Source organism: Leptosomus discolor, chromosome 2, assembly GCF_034619465.1.
Source record: "Leptosomus discolor isolate bLepDis1 chromosome 2, bLepDis1.hap2, whole genome shotgun sequence".
In the NCBI taxonomy this organism is placed as follows: domain Eukaryota; kingdom Metazoa; phylum Chordata; class Aves; order Leptosomiformes; family Leptosomidae; genus Leptosomus; species Leptosomus discolor.
In genome coordinates, this window is record NC_141392.1 from 24,820,680 (window position 1) to 24,846,034 (window position 25,355).

The 25,355-nt window shown below is 39.6% G+C and overlaps 1 protein-coding gene across 1 annotated transcript in view; it reads right to left on the reverse strand.

Annotated features, from left to right (window-relative positions):
- Window positions 1-24,605, reverse strand: part of PSME4 (proteasome activator subunit 4) — a 69,514-nt gene extending 44,909 nt beyond the window's left edge. Inside the window, exons 1-11 of the mRNA XM_086482273.1 lie at window positions 24,524-24,605; window positions 16,015-16,155; window positions 15,345-15,461; window positions 10,424-10,468; window positions 8,932-9,081; window positions 7,691-7,754; window positions 4,300-4,374; window positions 3,669-3,791; window positions 3,083-3,175; window positions 1,901-2,166; window positions 181-367 (exon numbers count right to left, since the gene is read on the reverse strand). Of these exons, the coding sequence (XP_086338399.1) occupies window positions 181-367; window positions 1,901-2,166; window positions 3,083-3,175; window positions 3,669-3,791; window positions 4,300-4,374; window positions 7,691-7,754; window positions 8,932-9,081; window positions 10,424-10,468; window positions 15,345-15,461; window positions 16,015-16,055 (1,161 nt within the window). The 5' untranslated portion in view covers window positions 16,056-16,155; window positions 24,524-24,605. The remainder of the gene's footprint in view (window positions 1-180; window positions 368-1,900; window positions 2,167-3,082; window positions 3,176-3,668; window positions 3,792-4,299; window positions 4,375-7,690; window positions 7,755-8,931; window positions 9,082-10,423; window positions 10,469-15,344; window positions 15,462-16,014; window positions 16,156-24,523) is intronic.
- Between the last annotated feature and the right edge of the window lie 750 nt (window positions 24,606-25,355).

Genomic DNA, 25,355 nt, shown 5'->3' on the forward strand with positions numbered 1-25,355 from the left:
ATACTAACTTTTTACAAATGAAACTGTGCAGGAACAAAATCAGGTTAAGAATTTCTGGAAACATGTGTTACTTTATTTCATATGAATATAAAAAAGAAAAGCTTTCAGAGTGAACTAGTTGGCTAGCTATCTTCTTTAAAAAAAAAAAAAAAAAAAAAAAGGTAAGATTCATACACTCACCATACACTTGCTGAAGTCATTCGGATCCACTCCAGGCAACGCTCTCATCAGTAGAGGTAGCATGTGTGTCGGACCTTCAGGAAACCACTTCCCCCCCGACACCAGACTTCGAGCTACTCCAATTACACAGCTTAAAGTAGCTGTGAGCTGATGAGGTTCTGTCAATGTCTCAAGTGCAGGATATGTTCTATAAAGTTTAAGACCAGCCATATTAGGAACAATAATGTTTCTAAAGTCTTCAAAGAAAAGTGGATTATTGCACATGTTAAAGGGTACAAAATTTCTGCAAGAAAAATCCAAGCTAGTCAATGGTTCCAAAATTTTTTTCTAATCTTTTTCCAATGCACTTAACATCGCTGTACTAGAAAACGTTCCTTTCATTTGGTCAGTCCTATTCCAAACAAATTCAGGATGAAGTACTTTGTTGGCAGTTGCAGCATAGGCATCAATAACTGCATGGGCTCCTAGATTCAAAGCTATGATAATTTTCTTGTTCGAACTTTCAGCTGTGTACTTACAAGTGTAAGGTTCTTGTGGCAAGCATGAAAACTTGCCTTGACTGCCTCTAAACATATAAGGGATATATTATTACTTAATGCTACATTAAAGTCCATACCTTTTTTATAAAAACCTGTTAAGTTAGTGTAACAAAAAAAAAAAAGTTTAAAAATCACAGTAAGTAGTTTTTAGCAAACTGCATAACACTTCCTACTGTTATCAACAACCTACAGTTCAAACGAGCCGTAGTGCTACCCCTGCCCTACATCACCCAAAGCATAAAGGACCTACATTTACTCAACAAATTAATTCAGAACTGCCGCCAAGGCAAACATACCAGTGATAGTTTGAACAACTGAGCAGACGTTCAGACTGCTCTCAAAACAGAAAAAGTAGTCATACCCCATACAGCCACCCATTGCTGTCCTTCTTAGAGCTGCTAAGCCTGAAACGTTTTCATGTAAGAGCAGATTCACCAAGTTTTTACTAACAGTTGAGTCAGCAAGGTTTGGAACACGGGACTGGCTCTTCAAGACAAACCCGCTTCTCCACTGTTTTTACAATACAAGGTGTTAAATTACAAAAGCCTGCATAGGAGGGGGAATACAGATAGGGACTAGGAAGAAAGCTTTTCATTGGGGCTGGAAGGAGTTACATTTTTAATTTGGAATTTCAGGCACCAAGGCATTAGTAATAGTACAAACTAAGCATTGTACATGAGCATATACTTTAGTGATTTGCTTATGAAGTCAGAAGCACTGACAGTAATTTTAAACAATCCATAACTGTAACATACTCTGACACAAAACAGAAACACACAATACCCCCATTTACATTTGGCCCAACTGAAAGCTAGTGAGAAAGTACAAGGTGGCTCACAAATAAAGGGTACAAAGTTGCGTTTTCAACTGCTCTGCCCACAAAATGTTAACTGCAATGCAACCATCTGGGGGCTACCCTGTATTGCACAAGCTGGGAACAGCTCTCAGAACTATTCCATTTGCTAGCTGTTCAAAAATAAAACAAAATAAAACAAAACCCAAAGTCCTCCCTCACTCCCTGTCCTGACTCAGGTAATTGCTCAGGGGTGTGTATGAAGAGCTCCTCTCACTGCAAGCATTCATTCACAGCAAGGAAATTGCTTATCATTGAATACGACTGCTTTGTCTATTTATTTGTTGGGAAGGGAACAGGGAAGTTGTAATGTTTCTGCAGAACTTACTTCTCAAGTACTGGTGGAATTACTAATTCAGGACGCATCAGTGCAAGGTTCTGCAAGGCTTGGGCAGCCTCCAGGCTTCCAGTTTTACTAAACATAGCCAGAAGAACAGGTTGAATAATGCATTCTACAAAGTCTGTAACATCCTGATCAGTAAGTTTATGACTATCAGGCACAGGAGTTAACCAAGTCATTTTCTTGTAGCGCTCACGATGAAGCCTTCTGACAACACCACTCGGTAATCTTTGAAGTAGTTTCATCAGTTTGTTCTGTTGAATATACAAGAAATGCTATTCAATTACTTGGCAGTAGCAGAACCTGAGCTAAGTGCACAACAGCCAATTAGTAAGCCAGTATCTTGAAATTACATAACTGCAATAAGAGAAAACTCAGAACTCTAAAATACCATGTTCACAATTTGTCATTAAACTTCAGTTCCCAAAATACTATCAATTATGCTGCCAGAACTATGTCTTGTGATTCAGAAAATCATGAATATACACACACAAAGGATATAGTCAAGAATCAAGATTACTTACCAGTAATTAGGACACCTTCGAGAGCATTCTCTGCACACAGGTATGCAAATATCCTATTCTAGAACAAGTCAGCTCCTCTGACACTGCTTTGACCAGCCTTGCTATTTTTATGCATACTTTCTACCAGCTACCACAGGCAGATCCTTACATTCTGTAGCAGAAAACTCCACTAGCTACACCTCCAAAAATTATGCTTCGTCAAACTAGATATGCATTAAAATTTTTTTTTTTTTTTTTGCTTTGGTTAATCAAAACTAGATTTTGATAACTTGGAGACAGTAGGTCAGTAAAACAAAAGCTACGTCACACAAGTAATATTGATGCTGTATATCACCCTCCTTTAAAGTGTTGACTTTTTTCCTAGGTACATATGAATTAGATGTTTAGTTTTGGACTTCTAAACTGCACTTGGGTTAGATGCTTGAAGAATACTCCCATTAGCTCTGGTCCTGACATAAGAATAAAAGTATGATTTGAGTGGCAGTACAATTGCCTATCTTGAAAATTAAAGCCTCAAAATATTATACAACCAACAGACAATCTGGCTGTTGGACCACATAGTGCATCTATCAACATGTTTGATTTGACAGGTTTGATCATTGAAATTACAGCCAAAGTTATTGTCTTGATAGGCAAAAAAACTCACCAGCCAGCGCCCATTATTTGAAGGATGGTAAAAAGAGGCAATGCTATTGAACAACCCAGACAAATGCTTCTGCACTAGTTTACTTGGTCCACCCTGAAAAAAATAAAACACAGAATTTTATTACACAGCCTAAGTTAAAATGAACAGGTAACAGAGTAGCATGAGGTACAAGGGAGCACTCCCACTTATCACAGCAACACCTCGAAGCATCAAATCACATCTGCAATTTCCTCCCTCCCCCCTCTCAGCTCAGCACTAAGTAGCAAGTTCTCTCCATCCGATCCAATGAGGTTCACCCTAAAAAGAGTGTTTCAATTGTTCAGCAGGTCCCGAGTGTGTATTCACAGGGGCACTTGTAGCTAATTGTTCATTTCCAGAACGCCACAGACAGCGGCTGTGAAATAAACCTTTCCATACATATTCCAAACTGACCACAAAACAAGGTGTTTTAAAACAAAACTTGGACAGAAGATAGCCTAAAAACATGCTTCTGCAGTGAGCTAAACAGAACAAAAATTCATTTTAAATACGTACTTGCTTAAAGCTTTGCATTAGTTTTTGTTTCACTTTATGAAAAGGTACTAACCATCATGGCTGTGATCCACATTACCGCATGACCTACATCATAGGCATTTGTTAAGAATCTTGGAACAACAACTTGATTGCTTCCCACTGGAAGATTTAAACTCCTCAAAATTCTGGTAAAAATCTGGGAAAAAATAAGAAAAAAATTGGCATGAAATAATTTATGCCATAAAACTAGCATAAATTAAATTTTCTAATCAAAAGGTGCTTGGTGGTTTTGGGATTTTTTAAACAATATAACTGCTATGAACATCTTTAAAAAAATTCATAAACTTAAAGACTTAAAACATCATACATATTATTTATCAAAAGAATATCATTAAGGGCCATTTTCATAAGCACAGGGAATCCCATACCATCGGACAGCACTTGTATAGTAAGGTACGTTGTTGCTTTGGTTTGGTTTTGAGTCAGGTGATAACCATAACAACTTTCAATGCTGTCTGTTACAAAAAGATGGCTTGAATTTTCAAAGTTCAACTTAGGTCTTCAAATGAATTAATTTGAAATTTGTAAAACTGGGCCACTGCAGTATAAGACACTTACAGGGAATATGAGTTATTCTTAGTATAGTAACACTGAAGACTTAGCTCAAAGTAAACAAAATAATTTCATAAAATGAGAAATATTACCTTTGGTACATACGGATCCCAGTCTATGTACCCAATGTTGTCAGTGGCCAAGCGAGCAAAAAGATTTACTAGATGCTGAAAACAACCATAAAAGAAGGAAATATTCATTAGGATATATTTATAATAAAAGATGCACAAACCCCTCAATCTACTTTGTAGATGCACGATAAAAGCTGCATTAAAGCACTTTTAAAGGGAGATTTCACTCTATCAGAAGCCACTAATACCATATTTCATAATGCATCTGAATTCTTACCTTCAGGATTCTAACTCACTACTCATCTGAGCACTTAAAGAGCAGGTAATTCTGACCTAAGTTCTGGGAGGGGCAGCCTGTCAAAATATACACCCCCACGTCTTCAATTTAAAAAAAAAATAAAAACAAAAAAAAAGTGAAGACATACTAACAGTACTTTTAGAAGGTATAGTGACACTCCCCCTTTGTCCCTGCTCTGTGAATTAATATGAAGAAAGCATTCACTATCATTTTATTTCTCAACTGTTTATTGTTAAAACAACTCTGAAGAACAGTAGATGAACAACAAACTTATACTTGAGCTATATGGTGTCAACCACTTCAGCTTTTGCTAAGAAATTTCTTTTCCTCTTGAGCCACTCTGAGCCTTTTTTCCCCTTTTTGAACAGCTTCCAGAGATCAGAAGACGCCCGGTATTAGCTTACAGAAAGACACCTGTACTAAGCTTCAGAGTCCTTCAAACGCTACCACCATTTAATCAACTGGGCGTAGCAGACTATTCTTTTCTGTAGCAAAATTTGGAACAAACTCCAAGTGACAAAAGAGAGATTTCCCAGCAAACCCACAACACAGCTTAAGCAAAGCAAAAGTCTCATAACAGAACAGGCTCTAGTTTGGTGATTTCACCGACTTCTCTAACAGAAACCTGTTACCTACTTTCACAGCCTTTGCACAGAAGACTATTCGGATTGCTTACTGGATATGCCCTAAGGAACATTCTGAAGAATGGAACCCTGCCAACACACAAATTAGGAATCCTCTTATATGCAGGAAGGAGAGAGACAGGATCTGTAGAAGATAGGAGGTTTGGGAAGAGAATAGACAGGTATCCAAAGACAAAACACTTTCTGGCAAGGGCAAGGGCCCTATGCTATCCACTTTGGCTGCCAATGCCTCATCCTGGTTCGTGATAACTTCAATCAGGAAGTGACAGCCACGCACACATTCCACAGTAACTCAGCTGGAGCAGCTTAACAAGCACATATGATTGTCAATTCATCTCATGGTGCTTCGTCACCACTGGAGCTCTCATGTGAGCTGAATGTGGACAGTGGCCTAAAATAGCATCTATATATAGACATTGAAGAAAATTCAACCAACACATCTTGAAGGACTGTTTAGCTTTTGCAGGATCCGTCCTACTTAAAGTGCGCTTGTCTGCGCTGATGGCTGTCAAATTTGTAAGCTTTGGTTTATACACAGATCTGTGGCTTGTAAAGGTCACAGGCATTAGCAGTCAGACAGGATAGCAGTACGTGACTATGAAGAATTAGATATTCCATCACCATGAGTCCAAAAGGGAACTCAAAGATGTGCTCAGGAAAGAGAGTTATCAGGACTAAACAAAAAAGAAGGTGAAGTCTCACTCTCATATCCTGACCGTGAGAAAGCATGTAATCTACCAACGCTCCTTTTATGAGCTTGTCCAAATATGGAAACACCGATGAGGTCTCCAAGAGTCTTCATGCTTCTGTCAGTATCTTGGATCTATGGCAAAGCCAAAGGGAAGGGCCTTAAATAATCCTGCCTAATTCAGAGACAGATATTCACAGAACAGTTCACCTCTCAGTCTGAAGGACAAGATAGCTTCGGAAATCCCACAAATTCAATTCAGGACAGTCATATCTGACACAGCCTGAAGACAAGTGTTATATTTTCTTAAATTATCTACATTTTTTCTTTGATACTAGGAAATACTCACTGAAAAAAATCCTTCCTATGCACAAAGGCAATCGATTCTATAGCTCTCCTTCAAACAGCAAGCCTAACTCCTGCCAAAGCAAGCTGAGAAAAAGCTTGCAGTGTACAGAGGCTTAAATTGGATTGCATAGTCAGAACCCATATGTCTAGTTATCTGCATCCAAGCTTGGTCAAATTAACAAGCCTGCCCTTCAGAAGCGGACAAGATAGCAAAGGAAATAAGAAGGGGGAGAAAAAAAAATTGTTCGGGCCTTCCAAGCAAACTGTCAGAATACAGTGGAAGAGGGAAAAAATAGCAGAGATAACTTATGAAAGACTGTTTATGATTATTTGTTAAACCTTTTGACAGAAACAAACCAAATCATGATATTAAAGTGCAGGTTGTCATCTTTCTGTCAGAAAGGGTAGACAGAATTGTGATTTTTTTGGATAGCCATCAGAAAGATGTACGAGTGTCTACAGACAATCTCAGATAAAACTTTGGCAATCGCCCCTGTTCAAACCTGGACAATTGCCAACTGCTGGAACAAAGGCTGCCTTCCTTTATTTGTGATGAAGCATAACTCAAAGTAGAAAGACCTAAACACAAGACTTTTCACAAAGAAACTGCCAGAAATGGAACGTGCTACAAAGGTAGCATTCAATAGTGTTTTGGAAATCAGCCTTCTCCAGAGATACCTAGAAGTCCTCCTTGTGTATATAGACAGGAGATTAGTAAAAGGAGCCAGATGGTCAATGAGCTTATGTTCATACAGAGTATGGAAAAAATCTGGTAATATGCCAAGTTTCACTGCAGCAAAGCCAAGGCATAGGTCAGCTAACAACAATAGCACCTAAGCTGCTGGTGGCATCGTCTCAAGAATGAGACTTCCCTTTCCCAAGTTTGTATCTAGTCATAGGAGAGACACAAAAAAGGCAGACAGGTACATGGTAGACTACTTTCCTTGAAAGATATAGCCCAATGGTATTTTTGGCCAAGGGGAGTACAAGTTCTTTACTGTATCTAAAATAAAGATGACAACAACTCATTGCAGTCAAGACAAAGCATTACGACTCAAAATTAGGGATCATGAAAGATCTGTTAAGATATAGAAGATGGGACTCTACAGAATTATAATTTACAGAAGTCTCAATAGCACTTGGCATCATTGTAAGCGTTAGCAGGCAGTTTGGAAAATGCCAGCCTTCCCAAGGCTGGAAAGAAAAGCTGCCCAAGCCATTAAACAATGTTCACCAAGCACAAGTGCAGTCTCATTTGTTCAGCCAGTAATTGCTTGCTAACAATCTTGAAATTATTGTCTCTGCTTTCTTGTACTAGTTAAAGTAGAAGGAAAAAAATCCATTATATCACTGCTTGGCTTCAATGCCTTGCAAGCACGTTGTAGGAATATTTAAATAGATTTCTTCTAGCATAGGTGAAAAGTAAATACTTACCCCTTCCCACTGGGGAAGATTTTGAACTGACACCCAAAGGCCTATAAACTCATCAAACCAAAGCCTGCAAGAGAACAGAATCAAAATAATTTTAACATTGTGAAAGCAGCTCCCTCACTAGATATTTTTCCCTCACTTTGGCAGGTGGTTGCAAGAACTCACCTGCTCCTCAACTCATTCAATAAGAACAGGGATCAAAGCGGACATGTTTGTATCACTTTGCCTCCACAACATCCCCCCCTATCCGAGCTCTGATCCTGAGTTTCAGCCTATGCTTCTTTTACCTCTCCTCCTCTTGCTCTTTTCTGATCCCCTCCTTTCACACAAGTGTTTCAACAGGAGTTTCCTTACCTACTTTGGCCTTGCCATTTCATTACATATTGCCATCCCAATGCAAGTAAACCAGATGAAAATAAATAACGCTTCATTTCCCTCTACTTTAAAATCTAAAATTTGTCCCTATTGACCAATGGTTACACGTGTCATCAGCTTCTATTCTGAATTCACCTGAAGCCAAGGATGCAAACCCTCCGCACCCGTGTCTCATTTAAATTCACCTTTACAAATTGTATTCACTCCCTTCCTTGAAGTGTTCGCTAATCCTATAGCACAAATGTACTTTTAACCTAACCAGCCTAAGTAATCTCCACGTGCAGTAAACATCACTGGCTTATGTTTCAAAGTTCAATAATCCTACCTTAAAGAAGATCCAGATACTGTCCCATCCTGTAAATGCTTCTCCTTTAATTCTCAAACTCATTTCCTATAGCACTCTTCCGACCTCCCACATTTCCACATCTTGACAGTGAACTGAAGACCTCTACCTCACTATACCACATTTGCAGTAACAGCTGTACTTCAACCTACATGAAGGACTCGTCAGAAGCTACTCCAAATTAAATAGAAGGAAGGACTTAAAGCTGTCCTATGGTTAATGATTCTTACTTGGTGAGACTGTTCCTTCAGAATTAAAGCGCATTTAATTCAATTTAGTTTGCTTTGTTGTGTACTGTGTGCTTTACTCTAGAGAAGGCAGAACTCATTAGAGAACAGGTACTAAGATTCCCCTGGGTTACTTCTACAAAAGAAGAATGCTGACAGAATTTCTGTCTTGACTCCTTCCAAAACTGCTGTTTCAAGCCACCATTCATCTTGCTGGTTGACTTCAAGTCATCCCATAAAAGCTAATTGCTTGCATTTGCAACAGAACACTACACCAATGGACATTCAATTACACTCACTTGAAACCTTTCTGATGAAGTTCTGGAGGAAGGGTAGTAGGTAGAAATAGTTCAAAGTAGGTAATAGCCTTTTGCATGGTAACATCAAATGGACACATTAAAGGCCTCCATTCATCCAGCATTTCCACAGTGGCATCTTCTGGAAAATATCTGAAAACAAGGAAAACATTGAACATACACAGGCTTTAAAGTTTGGGTCTTTTAAAAACATATTTAAAACTACCTACTAATTTGTCATAAATCTTAGGTTTACAGCAAGACCATGTACCCAGGGGCAACAGACAGGCAGTCCTCAACTCCACTTAATCTTCACAAAACACAGAGTTAAGATCAAGGACATCATGGTGCATCATTTTAAGACTACAAGTGTAAGAAAATTCTTGTCTTGTTGAATCAGAAAAGATTCTCTACAATGGAAAACCATTTCATTGTAGAGGCCGGTCAAAATCAAATAACCACTATTCACATTTGATGCAATATAAAAAAAGATTACTTAAGGCATGAGGAACATTTATCAGAACATTGCAAGAATGCCAGATATTTAATTTATTTTATAAGAAACTACTTATTCATTCACTGCAGTATTTAAAATGCATACCATACACAACTGTTTATACAACATAATTATTGCAGTTGATATGGGGCCAATTGGAAGTAACCTTATCAGCGTCCCAACCTTAAGCCATAATTTTCAAGAGACAAATAACACATTCATTTTTAAAACTCTGCTTCAGTGATTCTTGTATTCGTAACAGATATCAGAAAAATCAACATTGAAAACTAAGGAGGTTTATTTAGCTACAGAACCATATATATTAGGGAGAAGCGTAAGGTATTTTATCCTGATGCTCCTCATGCTAACAGTATGTGTTTGAACAGCATCTCCTATAGGAACGCTCAATGGACTAACATCAGTATGTGAAAAAACTGCTTCCATGAAAGCAGATGATAACTACAAATGGTCATATGAACAGTAATTAAAAGAACAAGTCTCTTCTCTGCATCTTTGTAGGATCTTAAGCTGCTAAAACAAAGTCAATTAGTGCAGAGAGTAAGACTGCTTCAGGCACACGCATTGGCAGTGAAAGTAACAGCACAAAAGAGCAAAAGCAATAGGGCATTATATCTAGTGATATCCTGGCTTAACTAACTATTAACAGATTTTCCACTAAGACTGTTAAAAAGAAAGAAAACAAACAAACAGCCTTACGCTTTGTTTAAATATTATAACATGGAACATGCCTGCCATTTTGTTTTCATTTTAAGCAACCTATGAACCTGAGGTATTGATCGCTGATAAAGCAGTAAAACAGAAAAGTCTCTAGCCTCCACACCAGAATTCTTAAATGAGTTGGGCCAACATCAGCCGAAGAATGACTAGTAGGGTGGGATTTTTGTTTTCCTTTTTTTTTTTTTTAAACGCTTTTCTTCCCCCTCTTAAAGTAATATTAAAGATACAGGCTTAAGAAAACCCCAACAAACACACACTTACGGTCTGCAGCTCTTCACAAGTGTTTTCAGAACACTTTCTACAGAACTGAAACAAGACAGGCAACATTAGGGATAGTACATTTCCAAATTTCAATGACAGCATAAAATAAACAACCATTTGCTGATTTTTCCCTCAAGAGCTTAAAATAACGTTGATGCAATTAGATGCCGTCTGTGAACATGCAGTAGCTAATTGCCTTCTACACAGACCTAATCATAACAATTAAAATTGCTCTGCTAAACTCCTGGTCCTACTTTTCATAAACCACTCTAGTATTTACTGCGTTTAAGAGAAGAGTGAAGAATTATCATCATTTTTTTTAAGTAATGTCCTGCATTGTATCCATGATCAATGAGCAGAGCAAGGTAACTTCTTGTGGAAGTTGAAAACACAAACAGAAAAAATGAGTTTATGGACTTCATAAATATTTGTAAGACAAACAAAGGCAACAGATTTCAGAAAGTTATTATTAGACTCCAAACACTGTATCTGTCCTTTTCAATCTGGTTTTGTTTTTTGTCCAGTGGTTCTAAGAAAGAGAAGTGAACTATTTGCAAATCCATGGTTATTTCATTAGCTTCCCTCACAATTAACACCCGATTTTAAAAGTGTTTTCATCCATAGCAAGAAAACTTATTTGAGAAATCATTTTAACATGAATTGTCACAAGATGCCATCAAACCACTTATGAAAAAACTAAAGGTCAGAATAAACTCAAGGAATAAAAGGGAGGGGGAGGAGAGAGATCAATCAATGGAACCATAAAGGTAGTACACTGTCATGTTATTCAAATCTTCATAGCTTTTACTACGATAAGATCACAAGACTAAATTGCAGTTTTAGCAAAAAACATTCCCTGAATGAAAAAAAAAAGTTCTGGCAGAAGAACCTTCTATAGCTTTTAGTTGTGCTTCCTATACTCTTAATAGGAAAACTGATTCCTTTAGTTCATCATAAAAAACTAACATATAGAAATGCTATTTTGATCAGAAAAAGATGTATCATCTTTAGAATTTTACCAAAGATCAGTTTAGGTCAATTAATGGAGACACACAAATACTAAGCATGCACATACTCTCTCTCTAGTCCTACACAAAATAAACTGACCCCATTCAAGCCAGGTGAAATACGAAATGGGTACACCACTTTTTCCCTTCGACATGTCAATATTCACTGCAAACCAGCAAAAGCCCACCCAGCCCTCATAACACTACTTAAGTTCAAGCAGCACTCTAGAAGATGCAAAATTCAAAATTTTATGACAAAGTAAATCCATGACCTCTCCCAGAATGAAAATTCTGAGCTGACCGACATCTTCTTAAATTTGAAGAGGGATGGCCAACCATTCACTAAACAAAAAAATAAGATCAAATTCTGCAAGAAGCTCATAAAGATTCTGGGCTGAATACTGTTCTTGAAAGAGTTAGGTAACAGTTGTTCCAAGAGTAGGTAACCAAAGCATGAACTAGCCACATTCCTCAAGAGAATTAAAGATTAACATGAAAAATATTTGTGTGACAAAACAAACAAAAAAACCTATCCTCATTCTATCACACTCCACTGAAGTAAACTATTTCTAAGGAGAATCTGAAGGACAGAGGAGTTTTAAGAAACACTGATGTCAGACATCAACAAGTCTTTCAAATTCACGGGTTTTCAGTCAGATCTCAGCATTTGTTAGTGGAAGAAAGCAAAGGAGAAAGATTGAAAGGGATGTCCCCTCCTGTCTTCTGATCACAAATCTAGAATGGAAGCTAGGAAAAAAAAAAAAACACCACAGCACCAGCAGACAACTTTGCACGTAAGGAAACCTCCTTCTAAGACAGTCAAGCTACAGACCAACTACAGAAGACATCTCGGGAGATTCCCAGTTGATGACTACTAGTTAGAAAAAGACAGGACAACAGAGCTGGGGAGAACAAGAGAGTGCTGGTTACTGTTTTCATTATCACTTTAAACCAACCCAAACTTTTAGCAGTGGCCTCTGTTCCACTTTTAGTTAGACTGTCTGCATACTTGTTACTGCAGATTGCTCAGAAGTATCTACAGCTATTGCTCTCAAGTTCTGTATGCTACTGTCCCACTGAGCCACAGATTAATAGAGCACAGAAACAAACAACTATATACATAAACCACATTAGACTGGATCAGCCTACTGTAGTTTGTACTCCTGCCATTGCTCAGGTATTTAATGCTGGCCGTTTGGATAGGGTGTTAAAACCTTTGTAATGGAGACATAATGAAGCCACTTACACTGGAAGGTATCTCCTACTAATTACTGAAACAAGAGCGTCTTTAATGAGATAAAGGAAAATTTCTCATCCCATTCAGTTTGCTTTGCTTTTACTTCCTCCTTATTACCTGAAGTATTATTAGCTTATTATTATTATGTCTTGCCACATGGATATATTAAAACACCCAACAATACTATGAACTCCTATCACTAGTCATCATTTTGGCACCATACGATTATTCTCTTCTTTTGGAAATGACATGACCATATTAACTTGCAAATCTGGGGGGTTTTGCCCTGCATTTTCAGAGAAATATGTTTCAGTTAAAACAATTGACATACAAACCGACACTGTTGACACATTATCAAAAAGCGGTAAAAGCACAATTATCAGTTTTTCAGGACAGATTCAGGCCTTAAGTGAAATTCTAGCCCTGCAGTGGCCACTCCATTACAAGAGTTTAAATTAAGACAATGAAAAGAGCAACCAGCTGTAGTTTCACAAATTATTTTAGTTAATTTCTAATTGTGGTGAGCAAAGTATCAATCTCTCATTGGATTAGTACAACTAAAAATGTCTTCCTAAAAAAAAAAAAACAACCCAAACACAAAACCACTGCAATTCCACTTCCACTTATACCAGTTTTCTGAACTGACAACACGCCAAAACTCCTGACATGGTTTTCACAGAAAACATTCACAGTAACCTCTTCCCACACAGAAACTTTGTTTCACACTTCACAGCTACAAGGCTGTTGCTGGGTGTATTTTCCAGAACCCATTACCTCACTGCTAAAGCACTTTCCATGATTTCATTGGTTTTAATAGCAAGGTACGCTTACGAGTAACATGCACTCCTACACCCATACTGATTTTGTCCATAGTCAGACATAGCAATTACTCAAATGTAAGATTCACCTTTCATTTGACCATTGAAACGTATATGCTGGTTAAATTAGTTAGCATATAGCCACTTTATCAGCCACTTCACACACGCTATCTTGTTCCCCAATTAGAAAGGTTTACATACAGTGCGACATTCTCATAAACAGTGGTGTAATGTTAACATTGCTTTTCCAATACAATTATTTACACAGAAAATTACACCTGTGTGACGAGTGTTACAGTCTAACAGAACATGCAGAAGATTACACATCGGCCAGAGCTGAACAAAACAAAAAGTCATTCTTACCACCTATGTAATACATTAAGCACAAATGTTTTAGGTGAAGACAAGCCTGGTCGATATGAACTGAATGTAAAAAAAAAAGAAATTAAATTAAACCACTAGTTAAATTAACAGCTATAAACCAAATCAATCAGCTTTTAAAAGTACCTCTTGACCTCCACAAAAAAAGATACCCCTTAAAATTGACGTAAAAAAAAAGAATTAAACACCGTATGAGAACAAATCGCACTGCATATTAAGATGGAGTGTCTGATACTCAACACAGTTAATAAAAGCTAAACAGTTCAGGCTGACCATCACAACTGGTATCTTACTCCCAGCTTCTCCTCCTTTCCCTCTTAGAAAAGCCCCCTCCCCACCATGCAAGTTTCTCACACCGTAAATGAACACTGACTAGGCAACGTCCCCACAGAGCAGAGTACACAGGTTCACTAGGTGCTGACATATGCACAAAACAAACCAACTAGAAAAGGCTCTGCTCTTTTAGATCTTCACTTATAAGTAATACCCACAATTAGCAAAATTATGCAATTTAGCAAAATTATTTTTCCAGCTACATAGCCGTGAGAGAAATTCGGCATGAAATGCTCTGTAACAAGTTACGGGGCTACATTTATTTTCTGTTCACGTCACTTATCAGCAACATGATCTTCCACTCAGTAAAAGGAAACAGTGGTAGTACTTCAACATACCTGGACAGAATTTTTTTTTTTTTTTTAAAGCCAATTAAGTATTTTCACCTGTATTTCTTTACATGAAGTTTCAATTCAAACAAACAAAATGAGTTATCCATGTAATATCTTTTATAAGCTGTAATTTATAGAGCAGGACTTTTTCTAACCGGAATTTATTGTAATTTTGGAAATTTGACAGATGGGGAGTGATTGGCAGCGCAAAGGAACCAAAGAAAATGAGTTTTTATTTTTAAAATCAGTAGAATACTTCAAAAATCCTTAACAGGGAAAAAAATTATTTGTCTATATGTTATATCATCACTTTGAACACATGTATGTATTTTCTATAGAAGGTACTTGACTTTTCTTTGTGTGCATATCCGTTTACACCTAGATTACAGATACTGGGAATGATTACATATTTAAGAACAAGAACTTTTTTATTTTTTTCCCAGACCCTTATTGCATTATAAAACAGCAACATTTCACTTGAATATTGTTAAAAATTTAACATTAAATCTGTCAAACTGTGGGTTACCATCCTAAAAGAAGTTGATGAAGACCTCTGTTCCAGCATATTTAGAAGTGAACTCAATCACATTCAGAAAGAGAGAAACATCACAACAAACACACAACTTCACTGGCTGAAGGATATACATTATTTAGTACAGTCTTGCACGCAATTACTGAAATATAGTTCATGAAAACACAAGCAAAATATTTACTGTGTATCAAATTCCAGGTATTAAAAGCAAATGACAAAGTACTTTTTTCAAGCATTACAGGTACTTACAGCCTATCAGATGTCTTAGAATGCAAACTTACTTAGGGAACCAGTTTAATCCAAGATGTTCTGTTTTGGAGTATAATATCCTTTCCAACATTTCATAAAGCGGTCTCCATGGCAACTCTAAATCATCCCTGGAAAGCAGTTCTTTCTTCCTAATAGAAAAAAAAAAAAAAAAAAGAAAAAAAACCAATGAGCAATTTAGGATTAAACATTTACATTGACACACTGCACATCAGAATACCCCAGATCGCTGCTCTGAATTATGCTTATCTCCAGCATTTGGCATAAACCGCAGGAAGGTCAGGCAAGAAAAAAGCTAGCCACTTGCGGCATTTCTGCATGAATGGAGCTGTCAAGATCTTCAGGAAAAGTCTGACTAAGCGAAACAAACATTATCAAGTTGTGAGACAGTCTTCATCATCTCCCTATTTGAGATTCAACCTTAACACTTGGCACTCTGAGATGTTTTCTTTCCCTAACAGGAAACAAAAACTGACATTCTTTCAATACCACTTCTAAAGCTCTGAAAGGACCAAGGTGTTTGCATAATAAGAACTCTTTTTAACCATCTGTGCAGGGAAGATTAAGTGAAGTAACCTGTAACAGAACTTACTGCTACACTGAAGTGTAAAACTACACGAAGCAAGTGAAGCAATTGACTACCTAGGGACAAAATTTCAGCAGTCAGCAGAAATCAGTACTTACTTTAACAGGTTTATCAAAAGACGTGCAAATCCTTGCATCATGCTTATCTCCAGTTTTGGAATTGTTACCAACTCATACAACAATTTGATAAAAAGTACATGATCTTCTCTGCTAAACTTTCTCCCATATAATCGGATGTATCTACAAACAAAACACAAGATGAGTCAGCAATATTTTTAAACATTTCCATTTTATCTAAGACCTGAGCCAGACTCCCTATGACTTGTTGTTTAGTGAAACAAAACTAAAACCTGATTCACAAGTCAAACGAATAAGAACCTGAAGATATATAGCAAAGGAAGAGTGACATCTGAACTAACTACAGAAAGAAAAAGAACGACTGAACAAAGTTCACAGTCTTCTAAGATTCTACAAATACTGTAACTTCATGTTCGCAGCAGATACCACAACCCAAGAATCATATTCTTTCACCTTAGTTCAAAATGTACTAGCCATTAAATTTAGTATTTCCATATCCCCATGTATTTATTTCTCTTTTTTTAAAAAAAAAACAAAACAAAACCCAACCAAAATCAAACCAAAGCAAACAAACAAAAAACAACAACACAACAACTGTCACAAGCAGCCTTACTATCCTCTATCCTTTTCAGCTGGGGCACTTTAAGGAGGAGACAGGACACAATCCAGAAGCTAAAAAAAAAATAAAAATAAAAATCAAGTAAAGTGCAAATCTGATAGCTTCTAGTAAGGCTGGACAAGGTTTAGACACTGAGCTTTGCTGGTGGGGTGTCCCACTGCTATCTGTTATATTTACTATCTTAAGAAAGTGTAGATTCATTAGGACCAACTCTGGAAGAAGTGTTTGCTGTTTTCAAGTCGAGATTGAAAAAAGAAATACGTTTAAAGTCTCAAAAGATATTCTGCACCAGCAAAACCTATATAAATTTCCAGTGCAGCATTTTACCTATCACACAACTGTAAACTACTGCTTACCTGGGAAGCACACTTTCCTTTTTATTACTGCTCCAACTATTCTTAAAGATTCATAAGAAACCTTTCTAATATGCTGTCCTCCAAGTAGCAGTTAGACAAAGCATACAAGACATGAACCCCTATGAAACAGTTTTTTGAGGAGCTTAATCCTTGTTTTTGTTTAAGATTTAGTAGAGGTTGGATTGATTTCTTGCTAACTATACACCAGCGGAGCATCAAGGCTTGACTGTGCAGAATGCCAGATATCACACTGCTTATTTGGTATGCAGGGCAGCACACCCTGCAGAACCCTACACTGGAACCACCATGTGAAAAGATTAGGAAAGATACATCTCTGAAGGACTCCTGCTTTAAAGTAATAGAGGCTAGGTGCTTTTAAAGGGGCAAACATCTGCAGTTACTGATCTAACAATGAAAACAAATTGCCTTGATTCGTGTTCTTGGTTTCTGAAACTGACTCCTGCCACGCCGAGGAGTTTAGTTTAGTATTATATCTGTTCTAGTTCCAAATGCTTCATGCTCCTCTGCAAACTTTTATTCCTCACAGAACTGCCAGTGGGAGAACTGACTACTTGAAAACTAAAATTCAGACCCCTTAATAAAAGACACTGACACAAAGCATGCTTCACACAGTGACAGAACTTGGACTCAACTGCTTGAGTACTTTTTTGTGCTTCCTCATATCTCCATTCCTCAATTTAAAATAAAATTATCTCCAAAGTTTCAGGATCACCCACAGCTAGTGATCTTACCAAAAGAAGCTAATTTCCTTAAATATACATATACCAAGACCCCTTTCACTTTGCTTACAAGATTTCTTTCCAACCTTCTTCCTCCAGTTTCCCCTGAAGACACAGTGGAACAGTTGCAGGGCTCTGGCAAACCAATCATCACCAGTTTTCAAAAGAAAAAAAAACAAAACAAAACAAAAACACAAACCCGAACTCTACCAGTACTTCTTTCCACTTCCCTTTTCCCATTGATTTCAAGGGAGGATTTTTACATTTGATGGGCACATTTTCACTAATGCTCATTTCAACATGTTTTCCTTATTTCAAATACAGAAGGAAACAAAAGAAACACAGGATACCCCACTCTTCTACCACAGGAACCTAAATTATCTGGATTGGCCAGAAACACTATCTACCTATAGAATTACACCACCAACCCTTGAACACCTACACTTTTCACACGCATAAAATGGATACGCAAAAAAAATCCTCAGGAAAAAAAAAGGGGTGACACTTGATTTTGTAAGGGCTAACAGAAGTTTATAACTTAATCATACTTCTTTTAATTGCAGTATTTTACCTTCTAAAAGCATATATTGCTCATACATTTTATGGGAAGAAGCCAATGCAAAAGCCTGGAAGCTTTTTCAAGATAAATGGAGTAATAATCAGGACAACACAAAAACTTCATAGGCAGACAGAAGAGCTATTCCCAGACTCTCAAAGGAAAACCACATGCCTTGAAAACAGACTGCTAGACTTAACAGGCAAATCAGAGGTGCTTTATAAGACCATGAGAGAGATGACCAGCCACACAGTCCTATCACTCCCACTTAGTCATTTCCCTTAGTCTTCACTTACTGTTTAACAGAAGACAGTGTTTGACACAATGGTCAAACTTCAAAGGAGTTTGCCTACCAAAGTGTTTGTACTTTTCACAACAGTACACATCTGGGAAGGAAAACACCAGCTGCACAGCAACACCAAAGTCTCTGCTGCCATTCAGCGAGACCTGGACAGGCTGGAGAGCTGGGCAGGGAGAAACTGAATGAAATACAACAAGGGCAAGTGTAGAGTCTTGCATCTGGGAAAGAACAACCCCACGCACCAGTATAGGTTGGGGACTGAGCTGTTGGAGAGTAGCGCTGGGGAAAGGGACCTGGGGGTCCTGTTGGACAGCAGGATGACCATGAGCCAGCAACGTGCCCTCGTGGCCAAGAAGGCCAATGGCATCCTGGGGTGTATCAGGAGGGGTGTGGTCAGTAGGTTGAGAGAGGGTCTCCTCCCCCTCTGCTCTGCCCTGGTGAGACCCCATCTGGAATAGTGTGTCCAGTTCTGGGCCCCTCAGTTCAAGAAGGACAGGGAACTGCTTGAAAGAGTCCAGTGCAGAGCCACAAAGATGATTAAGGGGGTGGAACATCTCCCTTACGATGAAAGGCTGAGGGAGCTGGGTCTCTCTAGCTTGGAGGAGACTGAGGGGTGACCTCATCAGTGTTTATAGATACGTAAAGGGCGAGTGTCAGGAGGATGGAGCCGGGCTCTTCTCGGTGATGGCCAATGACGGGACAAGGGGCAATGGGTGCAAGCTGGAGCACAGGAGGTTCCACGTTAACAGAAGGAAAAAATTTTTCACTGTGAGGATGACAGAGCACTGGGACAGGCTGCCCAGAGAGGTTGTGGAGTCTCCTTCTCTGGAGACATTCAAAACCTGCCTGGATGAATTCCTGTGTGACCTGCTCTAGGTGGTCCCGCTCTGTCAGGGAGGTTGGACTAGATGATCTTTCGAGGTCCCTTCCAACCCCTAACATCCTGTGATTTCACTGTGGAACAGACGGTTCTGAAACAGAGTTTAACCTTTTATAATTTCCATTTCATTACCCTTCAGTGATATGAACTTCTACATACTTCTTCACTCTTGTAATACTAGGTATAAAGTAACAAAGAATACTGTTTTCATTTCTTCATGTGTGATTTTAAAAAAAAAGAGAAACTGCAGAAGCCTGAAAAGTCAGTTTTAACTACAAAAAAACACGACATGAGATCCAATTAAGCTGTCAGCGTTGCTATATATAACCAAAAATAAAATGTTGGGCTGGTTACCTCTCTTGACATCTGCTAACAGTAGTTCTATTATACAAAATGCTGTTTAATTAAGAAACAGCAGAAGGAGTAAAGTACACAGAACTGTACTGAACACAAAGATGTCACTATGCCCAAGAAGCAGAACTAGATGCCAAATTGCTCTCATATCTACAGTTTCTTTATGTAGGTGGGGGAGGCAGACTTTAAAACTTTCAATTATTTGTCTTAATCCAGCTGCGCACCAAGACAATGACAGAAAATAATTATTTCTGGAAAGGGGCTAATCACCTTTTCCTCAAAATTAAATGAGCAAAAGGTAACAGAAAGGATCTGCAACATTTTCACAATATCCCCTCAAAAAGGACGAAATATCACCATTACTAAATAAAAGAATACAGGCAGAACTTCATGAATCCTGAAGGACACCTAGGGGCTAATCACATAGATGCATGTTTACCATATAAATGGTGGCTCTTCAGGATAAAAAAAAAAATTACTAATTGGGTGATGGGGGGGGGGATGGGAAGGGAATCAATACTAGAACCAAATTGCTACAAAACAAAAAATAAGACTTCTTACATGAAAGCAGGTAAGATTACATTGCAATGATTCTTGAAATCTTAATTACACTTCCCTTTTGATTCCATCTTTCAGAAAACTATCAAAGGTTTTATGAGCTCTCAAGTTCTACCAGTCAACTGCAAAAACGATAAATAAATTGTCCTTCATTGTGCTGGTCCACTGTGTTCTGATTTGGAGTTCAGATACATGGAGAGAAAAAAAAAAAACCCACACAACAATAAAACCCACCCACCCACAAATATGCAATCACGAAGTTAAAATTCTGTTTGCAGCTCCATCATATCTGCGCAGAGTACAGGGTCTCCAGAGATGAAGGGGGAAAAAAAAATAGAACAAAAAAGCCAATTCCCTGTTCTAAAAGTATTAGGTATCCAATTTCTCACTCCACAATTACAATAGACCTATTTTTAGGAAATGTACTATCGTATCAAGTGGACATCCTAAATTGCCCTAGAAAGTTGGCTGCTCTGCTACAGTTAAAAATTGCCTTCACTTATGAAGCTGAATAAAGCTCTCTCCTAAATTCCTAGCTACATATTTTCATTTTCTAACACACAGGACAGGATTATGGTTGGTCTAAAACTCAGTTTTTGACAAATTATATGGAAACCAAAGAATCATGATCAACAAGACTACTTTAAACACACGTACATGTAGACAGTATACACACACATCCCTTATGCATCCAAAAGGAAAGCTTACATTTTTCTGATAAAGATGAGAGGGAAATAGATGTAAAACAAGATTTATAGGCAATAGTGATTAAAATACTTCAGCCAGGTCCCACTGAGCTGTTTTCATCCTCACAGTAACTTTGTGTCCTGTCATTCTAATTCAAAACAGTTGAGCTGCATTTTCCCCACACCTTACAGCAAGACAGTTAACTGTCTTGTTGTAATAAGCCTATACCTGACAGGCACATGAAATAACACTGTCAGGAACAGAAATCGTGCCCCCCAGCTCCAAAAACTCTGTCCTTGCCTACTGAAGTAGAAAGCACAGACAGACATTTGTGTGTTTTCCAGGCTGAAAAGCCAACTATGTGTACAGTAACTACTGAATGTTCATATTATACTAACACATTCATTTACAGGTTATGTTCTAAATAAAAAAGGTGTAAAAAAATCATACACAAAGTTTCTATGTAAAACATGAAAGAAAAACTGAAACAGCAGCCTATTTTTTACCTAGAGAACATAAAAGAGTATGACGCAAATCCATTTCAGCAAATGATTTTGATGCAACCTGCTTTTTCCCCACACACACTGTAGCAAGTTATACAACTGAGATTCAGTCTCCTGCTTTCACAACTGGATTAGCCTTTTACAAGATACAGATTTTACTAGACAAAGTTGGAGGAATCTTGGGGTAATGACTACAGATTTAAACGTCCCTCACCGAGGCAAGTAGTTTTACTTGCACAAGAAGTCCCACTAAGTCGTAAATTACTCAAGTAACTTCATTATTCCTGTCTTCACAGGAGGGAGTTCTCTCACCACACTCCACACATGCATCCCAATCAAAGAACCAGTTCACATCACTGGAAATTATGCATAAAAGAATTATGCAAATCAGCTTACAGATATTATATCTGATAAGCTCCAATTTTGCGCTTTTTTTCCCTACTCCGTTCATGACATCAGACAGCTGAAACAGCTGCTCTTATGGTAACTATGTGCAAGTCATGTTTTCAGCTGTCAGGAGTACAAGAAATACAAGATCTCAGGTTCAGCTGTCATCAGGAAACAGAAACTGATATTCAAATTTTTAATTCAAAAAAAGATTTGTTTCACTTTCATTCTTCATACTCTACAGGGTTTATTCAGGTTGTATAAAGTTAAGAGTACGTGATGAGGTGTAACTATACATCTATATAATCTGCATGCAATTTTTTCTTTACTCATTTATATGTACGTACATACTACAATGTCTGTATTAATGTTTGTATCTGTACAAGAAATAGATTAAAGATGTCAGCCACAGTTCTCAAGTATAAATTACTCCTCAGAATATCGTGAGAATTGTAGCTTTTATAATTCAGACATCTGCAACAAAGCTATGCAGTGTACATATCATTATGAACATTGTGGGCATTTTTTTTCATTAAACAAATGTGCTATTTATTATAGCTGGGCAGCAAGGAAAAAGGTAGGAAGTTGATTCGGAGACGAATCACTGGCTATCAACAGACAGCAAAACTTTGATTTTATTGTCATTATCCTATAATTTCACTTACATACAACATCAGAACGCCATACAGTTTCAAGTGTTTCATCTAAGCCTAAACTTTTATTAATATCCTTTCATCCCACGAAGTACTTTGTCAAGCTAAACTAAGAAGCAAAATAACTCTCACGTTAAGTACACCAGCTTATTTTTAAACCAAGCCCACCATTTCCTTCCCTGCCTACATTCAAACATACACAGTCTTACCGCATATAATACGCCACAAAGAAATCTTGGGACTAACAGGCATCAGACAAGTTGCAAACACACACAATAAATTCAAACTTCAAAGAGTAAGTGGAAAACCACAAATTAGAGCCTCCTGACCTTTCTGTGATTCATAAAGTGGCACAGCAGCAGTTTTCAATAGGCTAAATTCACTGCCCTGAAGCCTAAACCAGTAACATTAATTGCAATTTACAGAGTGAGTAATAGGATGATTCTAAAACAGCTCTGCACATTTTCGGAGGACTTGTATGCCACATTCAGCCTATTTATCTAATGCTGATCTTTCTCATAGTAAGAACTGCTACAGTTTATTTCAACTTGATTAGTATATAAAGTCCTACCACAGGTACAAAGGCAACAGGTACCACTGAAACCAGTACGAGCTAGCAGATGGCTGGGGGGGGGGGGGGGGGGGGCAGGAAGGGAAACAGTATTGAACTGGTTCCAAGCAGGTTCAAACTGTCACATAACGCAAACACGTGAGTCATTTTGCAACCATCAATGTAATTCTATCTAAGAATGCCTCTTGGCAAATAGACAAAAAAAAAAGAGACACTTACATTTCAATACATACATATTAAAGAGATTTGAGTGCCATATATATATATATTTAATTCCCAAACCGATATTTAAAAAAATTACTTATGCAAGGAGGAAAATTGTAAGTGAAGATCTCAAAACTGTATGAAACGCATGTATTCCATAATTTCTAGTGCACAGGAAACACCATTTATGAAGACATACAGAGCATCCAGCAAAAAAACCATGATAGTAGAGTTTAGTGGCTGAAGCTACAGAGTCAGTCATACGATACCATTTTCAGCCCCAGAGTGTTCAAAAGAAAGAAGGGTTAAGCGCGCTTTGTAAAATTCACCTAGAAACCTATGCCCCACTCAGTGCTATCTATGAAACCACAGTGGTTTTATCTGTATTAAAAACACCTTGCCAGCAGGCATAGCAGAGCCAACGTCAGCATAAACTACACCGTGCCACAGCACAGGCAAGATATCAAGGGCACCAACAGTGTTTACACAGCATTAAGCTAGAATTTAATCCTGCTAGCGCTGAACTAACAAACAGCCTGTCTTGAGAAAGACTTCATGTTCCTCCAGCAGAAGTTACATGGAGACGGTATCTCGCAGAACTTGCCTAAGAAGGCAAGAGGTGAAACAGGTGGCCAAGTATGCATTGAAAAATAAAAACAAAACAACAAAACAACCCACAAGAGCTTGATTCGTAAAATTCCGCAAGTTTCAGCGACGACAGGCGAGCTATTGCAAACGAAGCCACCTTTGTCCCCATTTCCTACGGCGAAGTACTGGCGGGCCTTGTGTAAGCGAGGGGCTGACGCCCAGCTACCACCGCCCGGGCTGGGCGGCCGCCGGCCCGCAGTCCTGCTCGGGCAGCTCCGCCCGACCCCCGGCCGGGCACGGGACAGCCGCCACCCGGTCGGCTCCGACTAAGCGGCGCAGGGAGGAACCGTTACGAAGCCAGTCTGCCTTCCGCCGCGCTACCCAACAGCCCCACCGGCCCCGGGGCGGCCCCGCGGCGAAGGGACGAGCCCGGCGCCCCGGCTTCGCACCCGCTTGGCCCGCAGGCCCCGCTCCCAGGCAGGCGCCTTAACCCCGGGGGCGATACCGCCGCCCCGGCGGGGACGGAGCCCCAGGAGCCCCGGGGAAGGGGGAAAGCCCGCTCTGGGCACTCACGTCGAGAGCTTCCTGGTCCAGAAGAGCCCCCCAGGCCACAGCTCCTGGAGCTGCACGGCCCGGGCCAGGTTCTCTTTGATCTGTGCGAGGAAGCGGGCGGCCTCGGCCTCCAGGCGCTCCCCGTAGGGCAGCAGCTTGTTATAGACGATCTCCTTCTGCGGTGGTGGCGGCGGCGGCGCCATGGCCGGCGCTGCGCTGCTTCGCGCCCCGCCGCCGCCCCGGCCCCCGGCGCTCAGCCAGCGCCGCGCCGTGACGACACACCGGGGAACTGCCGGGGAGCCAACGACCGCCCGCCGCGCCCCGCCTCGCTCACTTCCGGCGCGGCGACGGAAGGCGGGGGGCTGCGGGCAGCGCGCGGTGGCGGCTCCGCACCACGCCGCACCGGCTGTCCGCGGCCCCGCACAAACGGGACGTGGCGGCAGCAAGAGCCCCTTCTCCCAGGGAGAAACCCCGCGGGGCAGAGTCGCTCCCGCTGCCCACAGGCTCTGCGGACGGAGCGCCGGGGTGGCCCCGGGCAGGGCCGGAGGCCGACGGCGGGCGCAGGTTCTCCGTACGGGCACCTCCGAGAGGCCGTGACCCCCACTCGAATTCAGAGTGCGAGTGCGCTTTCTGGGGCTTTGCGGTTTATTAAAAAGCTCTTTTCGTCAAGCTGCCGCCGTCCGAACGCGTGACTGGGGGCAAGAACGTTCCCTTTCCGCCTACTCTCAAGAGCAGAGCTGCGGCAGAGAGCTGAGCGTTGGTCTTCACCCAAAGAACCTACTGCAACGCGACGCGGGGATGGGCTCCGGAGGGAGATAATTAGCCACGGCGTTTGGTGGCGGGCCGTGTGGCT